Source organism: Balaenoptera physalus (assembly GCF_965194825.1).
Source record: "Balaenoptera physalus genome assembly, chromosome: 2".
Classification (NCBI taxonomy): Eukaryota; Metazoa; Chordata; class Mammalia; order Artiodactyla; family Balaenopteridae; genus Balaenoptera; species Balaenoptera physalus.
In genome coordinates this window covers 166479183-166493788 of record NC_138883.1, presented here as the reverse complement: position 1 = coordinate 166493788, position 14606 = coordinate 166479183, and the positions used below count along the sequence as shown (strand labels likewise).

At 38.8% G+C, this 14606-nt stretch overlaps 1 protein-coding gene and 1 long non-coding RNA gene across 9 annotated transcripts in view; one reads left to right on the top strand and one right to left on the bottom strand.

The window, feature by feature from the left end:
- The window catches only part of DNAJC1 (DnaJ heat shock protein family (Hsp40) member C1), a 194577-nt gene that overhangs the window by 149264 nt on the left and 30707 nt on the right, over window positions 1-14606 (top strand). Inside the window, exon 9 of the mRNA XM_082449735.1 lies at window positions 13780-13899. Within this exon, the coding sequence (XP_082305861.1) occupies window positions 13780-13899 (120 nt within the window). The remainder of the gene's footprint in view (window positions 1-13779; window positions 13900-14606) is intronic.
- LOC309655029 overlaps window positions 1-14606 on the bottom strand; it is a 62585-nt gene that overhangs the window by 36921 nt on the left and 11058 nt on the right. For 4 of the 8 annotated variants that reach the window (XR_014260554.1, XR_014260556.1, XR_014260557.1 and 1 more), the window contains exons 2-4: window positions 12708-12761; window positions 5274-5358; window positions 4098-4141 (exon numbers count right to left, since the gene is read on the bottom strand). This is a non-coding gene — a long non-coding RNA (uncharacterized lncRNA). Of the gene's footprint in view, window positions 1-4096; window positions 5359-12707; window positions 12762-14606 lie in introns of those variants that run through there. The other 4 variants (XR_014260560.1, XR_014260555.1, XR_014260559.1 and 1 more) reach the window with 4 other exon arrangements.

Sequence of the window (14606 nt, the reverse complement as noted above, 5' to 3'; positions counted from 1 at the left end):
TGTTTTTTATTTCTGTGAAAAATGCCATTGGACTGTATTGAATCTGTAGATTGCTTTGGGTAGTATGGACATTTTAACATATTCTTCCAATCCACGAGCACAGACTGTCTTTCCATTTATTTGCGTCTTCTTGAATTTCTTTCATTAATGTCTTACGGTTTTCAGTATACAGATCTTTCACCTCCTTGGTTAAATTTATTCCTAGGTATTTTATTTTTTTGTAAATGGGATTGTTCTCTTAATTTCTTTTTCTGAGAGTTCATTACTAGTGTATAAAAACACAACAGATTGTTCTAATTGATTTTGTTTCCTGAAACTTTACTGAATTTACTAGTGCTGACAGTCTTTTGGTGGAGTCTTTAGGGTTTTCTGTATATCATACATCATCTGCAAAAAGTGACAGTTTTACATGTTTGCATGCATTTTCCAGTTTGCATGCATTTTATTTCTTGTCTACTTGCTTTGGCTAGGACTTTCCATACTATGTTGAATAAAAGTGGTAAGACTTGGCATCCCTGTCTTGTTCTTGATCTTAAAGGAAAAGCTTTCAGCTTTCCACCATTGAGTATAATGTTAGCTATGGGCTTGTCATATGTGGCCTTTATTATGTTGAAGTACATTCCCTCTGTACCCACTTTGAGAGTTTTTATCATAAATGGATATTTATGGATTCTGTCAAATTCTTTTTCTGCATCTACTGAGATGATTATATGATTTTTATCCTTCATTTTGTTAATGTTAACAAACTAATGTTGTTAATGTTGGTGTATCACATTGATTTGTACATGTTGAACCATTGTTGCATCCCTGGAATAAATTCCACTTGATCGTGGTGTATGATACTTTTACTGTATTAATGAATTTGGTTTGCTAATATTTTCTTGAGGATTTTAAAATGCATCTGTGTTCATCTGGGATATTGGCCTGTAATTTTCTCTTCTTATGGCTTCCTTGTCTGGTTTTGGTATCAGGGTAATGCTGGCCTTTTAAAATGAGCTTGGAAGTGTTCTCTGTTTTTTGGAAGAGTTAGAGAAGGATTGGTATTACAGTTGACCCTTGAACAACATGGGGATTAGGGGCGCCAACCCTTCACACAGTGAAAAATTTGCATGTAACTTTATAGTCAGGCCTCCATATCCCCAGTTCCACATCTGTGGATTCAACCAACTGTGTTTCATGTAGTACTGTAGTACATATTTATTGAAAAAAATCTGCATGTAAGTGGACCCATGCAGTTCAAACCCATGTTGTACAAGGGTCAACTATAATTCTTTAAATTATAGTTTTGGAGGACATACATTAGCCCATCAATATACTGACTACAAGAGACTGACTTCAGATATAAGGACACACACAAACTGAAAGTGAAGGGATGGGAAAAGATACTCTATACAAATGGAAACCGAAAGAAAGCTGGGGTAACTATACTTATATCAGACAAAGTAAACTTTAAAACAAAGCTTATCATAAGAGACAGAGAAAGGGTATTACATAATGATAAGGGGGTCAGTCCAACAAGAGGATATAATTTTAATTATGTCAGTGGTAAATCAATACTTTTTTTTTCTTAAAGATTTAATTTTATTTTATTTTTGGCTGCATTGGGTCTTCGTTGCTGCTCACAGGCTTTCTCTAGTTGCGGTGAGTGGGGGCTACTCTTTGCTGTGATGCGCAGGCTTCTCTTTGCGGTGGCTTCTCTTGTTATGGAGCATGGGATCTAGGCGTGCGGGCTCTGTAGTTGTGGCTCGCAGGCTCTAGAGCGCAGTCTCAGTAGTTGTGGCGCACGGGCTTAGTTGCTCCGTGGCATGTGGGATCCTCCCAGACCAGGGACTGAACCCGTGTCCCCTGCATTGGCAGGCAGATTCTTAACCACCGTGCCACCAGGGAAGTCCCCAATACATTTTTTAAGCTTGAATTTCAAAGCGTGACTGACAAGCTGGTGGGCTAATGCATGTCCTCCAAAACTAAAAAAAACTAATTTGTACTGCTTTTTCATGAGGTCTTAAATCAAAGCCAGTGTCATGTTCTAAAATTTTTCTGTTAACATCATGTTAGTCTTAAATATGATATAACTTTATCCTAAGTAGTCTAATAGTATATATATCTAACTTTGATTTTCTACGCTTTACTATTCATTTTTCTCAAAGCGATAAAGTTTTAGGCAGTAAATAGTAATGTAATTCTTTATAAAGCTTTTCCTACTTTTCAACATTTAAAAAAAACAATAGAAAACAAGTAATAATGATGGCACAAAGATTTTCTAACATAAATTTACCAATGCTCATTTTCAAAGAGTCTTTCTTTTGAATAATATAGTAAATGCACACTCACACATATCTTTTATATAATCTTAGTAAATAATATAGTAAATGTTGGGTCTTAATCATTTATAATTTTATCCAGAATACTTTTTTTTCTTTAAGAACTTTGAATCTTTGGCTTCTTGTATTGACTTTCTAGGTAGCCTTAAGAAAATTATTACATCTTTTTGCCAATTCCCTAACCTTATAGGTGATGACAGTGTTATTATTTCAGGAAGAGTAAGACAGGATATAAGTTTTGTAGAGCATTAGAAAGGTGTAGCTAAAAAAGACAACAAAGACTCCAGGTCCTGATTTAGGCCCTTTTGCAGACTATATAGCATTATTCCACAAGCAGGGATAAAGATTTAAATAGATGGAATATTTATTTGTAATTTAAAATAATTTTAATTCCCCCCCCCCAAAAAAAAAAAGTTGTGATGTGCTACATCTTTAAAAAAATTAGCACAACAGTACAATTTCCTTATCTTATAATGGAAATTATATGGCATCCAATAGATAAATAGATCAATGTAACATTAAAAGAGCCCTGAAATAGACACATACATACAGTCAATTGATTTTTTTTTAAGAATTTAAAATGTTTATATTTGCCTTTAGTGATTACATTCCTTTTCTTCTTGACTTCTCTTTGTTTCTCTTCTTTGTCTTTTTTTGTTTCAATTTTTATTGGAGTATGGTTGCTTTACACTGTTGTGTTTGCCTGCACTGCACAAGAAAATGAACCAGCCATCCACATACAGAGATCCCCTCCCTTCTGGACTTCCCTCCCATTTAGGTCACCCCAGTGCATTAGGTAGAGTTCCCTGTGCTATACAGTATGTTCCCATCAGTTGTCTATTTAATACATAGTATCAATAGTGTATAGTGTCAATCCCAGTCTCCCAACCCCTCCCACCCCTTTCCCCCTTGGTATCCATACATTTGTTCTCTACAGTCTGTCAATTGATTTTTGACAGTGATATCAAGGCAATTCAGAAGGGGAAAGAATATAGTCTTTTCAACAAATGGTACTGGAGCAACTGTGAAATAGGAAATGAACCTTGACCCCTACCTTACCCTTGAGATTGGTAAAGCCTTTAGAGACAGGACACTCAAGTCACTAACCATAAAAGAAAACATTGATAAATTGGACTTCATGAAAATTAAAAACTCTGTCATTCAAGAGGTACCATTAAGAAAATGAAAAGGTACATACTGTCAACAACTGTGAAGGGTCTACAATTTCACACTATTTGTAGACTAACAAGTTAGCCTGCCACAGTTTCATGAATGGTGATAGAAGAATAAGACTCCTGGTCAGAAATAAAGGACAGTTTCTTACTCACAGCAACGGCAGTAGCCAGAATATCAGCATTTTTAAGCCAGTTCCCCAAGCCTCTGGTATAGCAGGATGCTTTAGCAAGCTTCCACCCTGGCCCACAGGAGAAATCTGTGGCAGTTGGGTCACCAGTAACAACCCTGGCCAGAAAGTTGAGGCTGATCTGAGTGTCTTCCACCACCACGGTAGGTAGTGTAATTGGTCAATTCAAATAATCAGGAACAAATTTCGTACCACCTTTTAAAATTAGATGATTCCCATTGTAGGGATACCTTCCTCAATGAGCACATGAACTACAAGTTAGTTGTCCCTCATTTCGGAGGGATCTTCTCAGTCGTCTGAGGGCTACATAACCTGCTGGTGGTGTTTCCTTAAACACTTGAACGTCTCTTCTGACTACTCCCAGGGTGCAAGTCATTGTATTTTCAGGAATAAAGGAAAAAAAGATGGCTTACTTCTGCACCAAAGTGTAGTCCTGAGGTGCACGCACATGATGACCCTGTAAAGAAAGTGTATTTACAATTATTAGGGCAGTGGTAGTACATCACATACGAGACTTTTATGAGTCGGGGGAGGAACAAGTTGACCCTGCTTCCTACACCCCTCTCAGCTGGGCCAGTTCACTTTTAATAATGGAGTCTAGTCCTTGTTTTGTTGAGCAACTACCTGAAGTCGTCAGCCCAACCTGTCATGTTGGTCAGTGCCGCCAGCCGAGTCACATTTGTCTTCCCCACAGAATGATTGAGTGATGGCCTTGGGGGTGAGGATAGAGATGACACTCAAAGGTGCTGATGGATGTTTAGCATGGGATATATAGGATCTGGGCCATCTGCTGTTTTTAATGGCATTGTCAGAAATATTTAAGGCAATAATGATCAAATTGTGGTACAGCCAGCTAAATTTAAGGCACTTGGAACAGTTTGAGAGAGTAGCACCAGGGTGTTTTCCTTCATGAGGAAGGTTCCAGGGCCTATTCTGAAAGACAAAATTATTAACAGTCCTCCCTTCCCCATATCTCTCAGGATCTAAGCTGTTCCCTTTCCAGATTTTGAGATTGTTGTTGCTGTCCCAAAGACAGCAAGGCAGAAGCTGCAGTGTCTTTTATAAACTATCCTTGGAAGTCACACACTGCCACTTCTGCAATATCTTGTTAGTTACACAGGTCAGCTCTAGGCACTGTGGAAGGGGACTGAACAAGGAGGTAGAAATCACTGAGGACCATCTTGGAGGCTTGTAACCACAGTGGTTACATAAGCTATTAGCGTCGTAGTTAGCTAGATAAAGAGTATATGGGAATTAGGTAAGTCTTCAACTGTTTCAAAATAAAAGTTGAAGAATTTTAAATGAAAATGTAAGTTACTGGAAGAAGTAAGACTGGAAGAAAATATTCACAAAACATATATCTGACAAAGATCTTGTGTCCACAAAATATAAAGAATTCTTACAACTGACTGATAAAAAGACAACCCAGTTAACAACTGAACACATACTTCACAGAAGTAGCTATTCAGTTGGTCATTAAGCACATGTAAAGATACTCAAGATCATTTGTTATCTGGGAAATGCAAATTATTACCACAATAAGATACATTTCATTCCCACCAGAACAGTCAAAATAACTGGAGACTTACCTGGAGGTCCAGTGGTTAAGACTCTGTCCTTCCAATGCAGGGGGCACCGGTTCGATCCCTGGTCGGGGAACTAAGATCCCACATGCTGCATGGCATGGCCAAAAAATAAAATTAAATTAATAAATAAATTCCTGATTATTCTTTTAAAATAAATAAATAAAATAATTGGTAATATCAAGTGTGGGTGAGGATCTGGAGCAACAAGAACCTTCATTTATTGCTGGTTAGAGATTTTCCCAATACTTGGGAAAAATACTTATCTAGTTTCTTATAAAGTGACATGTATACTTTCTCTGTGACCTAGCAATTCCACCAGTAGGTATTTATCCAAGAGAAATTAAGACACATGACCACTAAGAGAGTTATACACAAATATCCATAGCATCTGTTTTCATAATACATAATAACCCAGAGCCGGCAGCTACCCAAATGTTTATCAGTAGGAGAATGGATAAACAAATTGTGATACAAATCTTGTTTCCTGATATGTGTTGTGAATATTTGCTCCTGGTTTGTGGCTTTCTTTTTCATTTTTTAAGCAGTTTCTTTAAAAGACCAAAAGTTTAATTTTAAGTCCAAATATTTATGGTTTTAACATTTTAAAGTGATTAGTTGTATACAACTGGTATCCTAACTCAGAGAGGTTGCCAAAACCTCTACAGTGAAGGAGTCTCTGGGGGGCACTAACAGGAGTGTCTGTTATTTTGCAATTGGGACAGATTCTAGAGCCCTTTGTTAGAGGGGGCCCCATTCAAAGTGAGCTAATTTGCAAGTAACAGCATAAATGGGCTTAAGTACAAGTTGTAAATGAGAAATATGTTTCCTTCAGAACACAAAAAAAAGCCTAAAAGAAGTTGTGGGTGCTGAGAGTCAACAGCTGTTTCTTGACAGTGTCACAGAGAGTGCAGCCTTCAGTTTCCCAAATAATTTTCAGGAATCTCACCGAGGTGGCAGGGGGGCCTTACCCTGTGTGTGAGGCAGTGGCCCATCGCCTTTTTGTGAGCACCTTGTATTTGTATGTCCTGAACGAGTGTGTCAAAGAGGAAATCATCAGGGTAATGTCATACCTGTGTCCCTAGAGAAAGAAGGATGTAGTTAAGGTCTTGCCCTCAGAGGTTGCGTGCAATGACAGGGCTGTGAGCTGCCCGCCGTGGGAGCTGGGTGAAGTATGTCATAGCCCTTTGGAGGGGAGGGCAAACTGCAGTCAAGAGGCTGTTGAAATAGGCACTGAACAAAAGATATTCAACAAATTCTATAACAGCAAAATATTTACCATTTGCTGATTGGATGAATTTGGTAAATTCAGTAGTACTGGCTACAGGGACCTCAACGAGGCCCACAGCAATCCAGGCTCACGGGTAACCCGCTGTGAGGCACATTCATTCTTCCCAAGTTTCAGAGCAGGGTGAACTGGGCTGTTGAATGGCAAAGCAGTGGGGATACTCACCACTTCTCTAAATACATCTTGTCTAAAGGGCTTCAATCATTAAAGACTCTGTTTTAATTTACATGGGGCCATATTAACTATTTTAATGGGGGAAAAGAGGTTCATGGGGTTCCATTTTATCAAGATAATTTGTGACAAATATTTATTACTTGTTGAGTCAGAGAGTCCATGAGCACTGGCACATTTTAGGACAATGGGTACTGTGATCATGAGAAATTTAGGCAAGACAGTACTTCCTGTGGTTAAGGTAAGGCATACCTCTTTGTCCTCTTTATCACGTTTAGTAACTGCCTGAAGATTATAGGGGGTACCTTATTTAAATTTAGTGGGATGCCCAGTGTAACTGTAATTTGAGCCCCATTATTGATTAAGGCCATGAAGGTATCCAACTGCTGTGTTTCAGCAAATGTTAAACTAATTCAGAACCAGTGTTATAGAGGTACGAAAGCCAATCTGCCCTTTTAATCTTTTTGTTGTAGAAATTCTTTCAGTAAAATTTCAGTTACCAATTGGGCCAAATTACGGACTTCCATTTCAGTTTTTGTTTGTTTCCTCCTTGTTACTGACTGAATTGTGTCCCAACTTCATACGCAGAAGTCCTAACCCTCACGTGACTGTACTTGGAGATGGGGCCTTTAAGGAGGTGATTAATTAAGGTTAAGTGAGGTCATACAGGCGGGCCCTAATCTGATAGGACTGGTGTCCTTATCAGAAGAGGAAGAGAGGCCAGGGATCTTCCCTCCCTTTGCGTGGGCACACACAGAGCAAAGGCCATGTGCAAGCCAGAAAGAGGTCTCATCAGAAACCAACCCTGATGACACGTTGATCTCCTACTTCTAATCTCCAGAACTGTGAAGAAATAGACTTCTGTTGTTTAAGCAACTCAGTTACGGCAGCCCTAGCAGACCAGTGTGCTCACCGTGTAGGTTTTTTGTTTTGGTTTGGGGTTTTTTGGTGGTGGTAGTTACTGGGTATGCTTCAGGGAGGTCTTCTCTGCACTGCTCATATTTATAAATTTCTTCCTCCAGAGAGCCTCCAATCAGTATCGTCAGGGTTAGCGCCCTTCGCCGTGACAGCGGTTGAATTTACACCTTGGCTGTGCCACAGGGATGCCAGGGGTGTTCTTCTCTATAACCCTGAGGATCAAGATCTTTTTTTCAACAGAGACACAGGCAGCAGAAGCAGCAAAAGCATCTTATAGGGTCCTAGGGAGCCATCTGCCTTTAGGAGTATGAATCTCAGTCATTCAACTGCTCTTCAAATGGGGACTGCTGTTCCTCCATACAGGTGACTACCCAGCGGGCCTGAACAAGCTCTCTTCCCCGAGCCCTCTTTAGAACAGGGCCAACACCACCTACTTGAGACACACAAGCAGCATCTCACAAGTTAAGAGTCTTTCTCCTGAGTCCATCAATCAAGACACAACTCAATCTAAGACACAGATGAGTCTGGGCTGAGACACACAACCCAAGGCTACTTAAAGGAGGTCCCTGATCCCATACTCTTCTCTGTGAACACCAATCATCGACGCTTCCAACTTAGGTGGGTTAAATCTATGACAGAGGCTTGGTAGGACTCAGCAAATGCAGTACCAGGCAGCAGATCCAGTCAGCAAACCAAAGCAAGAGAAGATAACCCCGGGTGGTGGTCACCCCCCCTCTAGACATCCTGCTCCCAATGCTGTGGCCACCTTGCAGGGACAGCATTACCACCTCCATACCCAAAATTTGGTTCCAGTGTCAGGACTGATAATGTCTCACACACACACACACACACACACACACACACACAACCCCCCTCCCCCCGCAAGATTATACAAAAAGGTTAATTATATAATGAGGCTTTCTGGGGAAAACAGGGCAGGCTTTCCATGTTGGCCCAAAAATTACCTGAGAAAGAAAAGGAGGCTGGTTTGGGATTTTTTATTGCAGTTGGGGTGGGGCTGGGATGAGGGTTCTCGCACACACGGAGGGACGGAGGGACGGAGGGATGTGCGAGGTTTCAGCCTCCCAGGCTTCCTTCAGGCCTTACCCAGATGTGGGGCACAGGGGGGAGGGGAGAGGGGAGGCTTCAAAGCTATCGGCAGTCAAACATCATATGATGGTGTCAGCTCTTTATTTCAATATTAAATTACCATGAATAGATGATTCTAGTACGTACTCTTTAGGTTAGAATTTGAATAATGTATATCATAGTTTTAAATAAGATTTCACAAATCTTTCCACGTAAAATCATATTCTTCTGGGTAAATATATCCCCTTGATCACATTTATTTATCATTACTCCTTTCTGAATCCCCACAGAAGGAGAGTAAAGGAATAAAAAAGGCAGAGAGAGATTAGTACTGTCATTAAAGACTTCAGAGATTCTTATCACACCCTGATATTATTCCTTATCATCAACTGTTGGGCCTGTGCAGTAAATTATCACAAACCTACTTAGCTGTGGTTCTGGATGTGGTCATCTCAGGCCAACTGCTGCCCTGCACCTGATTTCACTCTCACCTCGTAAGCAGGCTGACTCTGTGGGCATCTTCTCTTGCAGGTTTGAGCTGTCAGGACTGTCAGTGCACTAGCTCTTGTGGCTCCCCTCCACTCACAGCTTTGTAAATAGCCCCTTTGGTAAATAAGCTCTCCACCAACTGAAGGGAAAAAAACCTCTCCAATAGCTTTGTGTCAGGCAGAGTAAATGAGCCAGAGTCCTTGTGATGGCCTCCGAGCCCTTCTGTGATTTTACCTCCTTGCCCCTCTGACCTCACCTCCTCCCCCTGCCACCTCGGCTTGCTTTGCTCTGGCCACCCTGGTCATCTTGCTGTTCCTCAAACATCCTAGATGTGCTCCCACTTCAAGGCCTCTGCAATTTGCTGTTCCCTGTACCTGGTGTAATCTTCTACTACATGCCAAGTCCCCCCCAACACTTAGTGGCATAAAATGTTTTGCAAAGGAATGGATCAAACATCTTTGTGTCCATTTCTCAAGAGCTCCAAGTATTTACTGTTGCTCCTAAAAAAAAAAAGGAGGTAAGAAGGAATTTGAACTATTTGCATTGTCTTGAGCAGTGTTTCTCAAATTTTCTATAGTGAAGGACCAGGTTTTAAAAATTATTTCCGGCTACCGCTGACCAAGCTGTAGTCCTGTTGTGCCAAACAAGATTGCAGCTCGCACTTCATGTGACGCACCAGGCTAGTTTGACAACTAACCCAACTGGCTTATAGTCTCTAAAGGAAGAGCCTGCTGATTGCTCTTGGTTGTGGTGGCAGCGGTCAACTGCTGTTAAGTGTCTGAAGTTTGTCACAGGTGGGTAACAAACTCATTTACCGGTTGGCGCCAGACCACATTTTAGGATCACTGGTCCAGAGGGGATCTCTCTTTTGGCAAGGTAGCTAAATCATAGATGGGAAGACCTTTCTGGTCACAACGACTGCTGCTAAAGGATCACAACACTATAATACTAGCTTAGGATGAGCTGCAAGTTTTCTTCAAAGAAGAGTTTCTCCTCCTAAGAGTGAAAATACATTAGAGGTGATTTGTTTTTAATTTTGTTGTTTGGGTTTTTTAATATACCATTTATCCACATATATAGTCAAGGTCAATTAACTGCTCAATTTTCAAACTGGAAATGAAAATTGTATAGCTGAAAGCCAAATGCACATTCTAAAACACAATGTCAGTACAGAATGTAGAATGAGAGGGTAGCAGGTTATTCGATCATTAGATATACCATCCACATTATTAGATGCATATGTGATATTTTAACTGGGTGATGCTATGTAAGGATATTATTTCCTAGGTAAAATTTGAGAATTCATGAATTGAGCTGAATCTGTTAAAAATTGTTGAATCCAAAATTGTAAGGTCTGTAATTACATAAATAAGGATCATTAATAAGTCATTTCAACATAAATATTCTTCATTAGGGAGTTTCAATAAAGTATGAAAATGCAATAAATAAGTACATTTAAAATTTTTCTTTTAATTGGGTCATAAGTTTTCAGTACCAAATAAATTGCCTGAGTTTGTAATTAACATTTTACGGTCTAACTAACTCTGTGAGGGGAAAGGTATGTATAGGTTACTTTAAAGGTACAGTGTGCTTTCCCCTACAGCCTCCAACTCCTATCCCCCAAGAATATTAAGGATTTTCAAAGGCACTGAATCTTTGAACATTAGCTCGTTTTATGACAAAAGTCTATCCCAAAGGGGTAGAGAGAATACAATTTAAATGTTATATCAGCTCTTACTTTAGCAGATATATTTTGGGGTCATTACATCAATGTATTAAATAATTTGAAAACTTTTTATTTTTTATTCAGTATGGAGATTTATTCCCAGAGCGGGGCTTTTCTGATGCAAAATTGGAATGCTTGTGTAGTCACAACAGCTGTCCCCACCCCATGGGGTGTCTTCCATTACTTTACTGTAGAGATGAATTTCTGGCCCAGTGTGTCAGTGATATTGGACACACGTGGTCTTAAGTGGCAAAGCGGTATGCATATGCATTCATTTGACTTTCAGAGCTACAGTTGGCTCCAGAATAGAGCAAGGAGAATACATTCACACCAAGGCCACCCTCATGGCTGCTGCAGTAGCTGGGTCACAGTAGGCTCTGTTGCTTCTAAAGACACAACCAACTATTGCTGAGGAATTACACATTCACCAAAGTGCCGTACAGCTGGAAGAGAGAGAATAATGAACTGCTAAAAGGATTCTTTCAAAGATTTCAGATTATGGTCCCAGTCATTATTGATCTAGTTTTTTAATATTAATAATAAAATCATGGCTGTGAAATAACAGTGAAACTAAAAGGAAAGATTTTCAAGGAAGTAGATGATTTTTCAGGATATTCATCCAAATATTTGATTTAAATCTTTTCCTTTCCAGAAAAAAGTGGCACTATCCTTTTAGACTCATTAACAAGGAATTAAAATTAGATTGATTCTTAATGCCCATTGTTGATATACGCAGCATATTTGGAAGGCCAATCTATTAAAAATAGATTATTTTAAAGAATTAGTTTACTCTGTGAAAAAATGGCTTATATTATTGACATTTTAGACAATTTTGTTTGCTACAAAGATGTGTTTGTTATAATTAATGCAGAAATAAGATCTGATTTAGTGTGAAGTTGCATTGATATACTATATGGTTGGAATACTCTATCTCTGTGCAGCGTCAACTTAATGCTGTTTATGTATGACTTTGTACTATAAGCTTATATTTAAATGCTTCGTAACTTTTGCATTTTGAAGCCAATTGGTATAGTTATTCAAGTTGCAGCTTTTTAGCAAAAGTGATTTCCTAGAAAATCCAATTATGTCCGTCTAAATAATATCTCAATAATGCTTTTTCCCCTAAGTAAAAACAAACAAGCAAAAAGAAAGTAAAAAACCTTCAGTGTAAATTTTTAAATTATCTGATATGGAGAATTAGATTTCTGATATCCAGTAAATAATCAGGGAAATTCCAACCGTACTCAGTGCAGGCCACCTTTTTATAGCAGGGAATTTATGCATGTTTCGTAAGGGTTGTACTGATGAATATGTTTGAGGCTTTCAGCTTTTAGTGGATACAAAATAGAATGATTGATAAAATCCTCCCTACTATTGGCTATTATTTACTGACTCTTAAGTGGCAGGTTGTATTTATGCCAATTTATCTGCTTCAGGGAACATTCTTGATAGCAGAACAAAGTGAATAAAAGTAGTTTGCTTTGCAAATGAATGCAAATGGGAGAGCCTTTCGGAAAGCCCTTTAACAGGGGCAGTGCACTCTGATTATGAGTGAAGCTGCCATTTGGACATGGTGAAAAGAGCACGCTTGAACCATTGATTGGGGGAGACAGTAAAAAGTCAGGAAGGGCCCCGTTAAGCTTGCGGTGAGGCAGGCGGATGTCAGCGTGGTTAGAGCACAGTGGGAGAATGACAGGGAGGATTAGTGTCAGGGAGAAGCTTTGCTGTAGCTGTGGAGATAGTCCCTGGGGTCACTCACCTCTGACTGTTGTCTGTGCTGATGGTCCTGTAATGCATACGGCCTGATGTGTGCCTGTTCATTATCGGAAACGGTGATTAGAAAAGGTATTTGTCTCAGAGGTTTCCTTCCTTCTTTCTTTTTTCTTTCTTTTTAATTAAAGGAAAATAAGGTGGCTTCCTCCATCTCTCTGCTGACTCCTAGAGTCCTGTGTTATACCATTGTGGCTACTGCCTCTGGTAGGAAATAGTTTAGTGCTGTAACGTAAAATAATTGTAACGTGGTTATCTGTTATTTGATGATGGTTTCTTTTGCTTTGCTCAACTTTGGGTTTCACCAAGTGGTAATGCTGAATAAAATGCAGAGAATATGCTTGCTCTGAGAATTTTGGCTTTTGCAAAAAAAAAATTTTTATAATCTTTAAGGTATTTTATTATTCAATTTAATAATTTGATCAACTTTTAGAAGCTATTTACCTTCTCAAAAAGGAAGTGTTGCTTTGCATGGACCCGGTCGGTGGTTTAAGTCTTGGCTGCAGGAGTTTCTAATTTCTGTTCTCAAGTTTTACAAAATGCTAGCACTTGATAAATTAACTTCTTGAAGATACATGATTTTTAGAATTAAATATCGTTACGTAGAATGAACAAAAAATATATCTTTGTCTCGGTTCTGATTCTGAATCAGTCCATTTACTTGTTCACATTTTCATTTACACTTATAAAGTTTTTTGCTTTTTTAATCATTTTTCTTAAAAACTTCAAGACCTGTGGTAAGCTCACATGAGGCATTTGTGAGCATTAGTGACACAATGCACTTCAAAACAACTGTCTTTCTTTTTTTAATGTCTTTAAGAGCCTGGGTTCACAGTATTTCTTCTTTATTATTTGGTGTACGTTGGAGCATTTAAAAGGCTGCGGGAGCTTTGCATTCTAATGTTAAATATGCAACTCAGACCTTCACCTAAACTAGTAGATACATTTTTAACATTGTTATTTTTGCAGAAAGCATAATGCCAATACTTGGTTTCACAGGTTTATTAAATGTTTTAGCGAACATTCTCTGAATTATTTTTTTTTTCTTTAATGTTTTGCAGGCACCTGAATGGACAGAAGAGGACCTCAGCCAGCTGACAAGAAGTATGGTTAAGTTCCCAGGAGGAACCCCAGGTCGATGGGAAAAGATTGCCCACGAATTGGGTCGATCGGTGACAGATGTGAGTTCACTCAGATTTGCATTGTATGGAGAGTGACAAACCAGAATAAGCCAACTATGTAGAAGGCAGACATAGATGCATCCAACATTATCTTTGGAGAAAGCCTACAATCTTTTTAAGGACCTGGAAGTGAACCGTTAACGAAAGAAGCAAGAAGCAGATGTCAGCCAGTCCCCTGGTCTACAATTAACAGCTGTGTGAGGCATTCTGGTGTTTAGAGACTTAAGCTACTGTAACCTAATCACAGGAAAACAATGCTAGTTTTTGTGTTTCAAGTGACCCCTTTAGCTGTGGGAAAAAAATAGTTCTCTGATTAGAATTAGAGAAGTTACATTTCAGCTGGATCTTTTTAACACTGAAGTACAGATTGCTATAGGTAGTTGACAGGTGGTTTGCATTAATTAAATGAGCAATATTCCTACCATTCATTTTGACAAGTTGTTTAACCAAAAAATTTTTCTATGCATATAGCTTTATAATTATATATAATATACATTAAAAGTGTATAACTATAGATTTATATATATACTATGAACAATATATATTTAAATTATATATAATTATGTGACTAGTCATACCTATCATTTAAAAGACAGTGTTTACTGGGAAAGTTTTCGATTTAACACTTTAGAAATATAGGGCAGAGAATCTTATAAAAGCACCTACTAGAGCACCTGATATGTAGTAAATATTCAGTAAATGTTTAA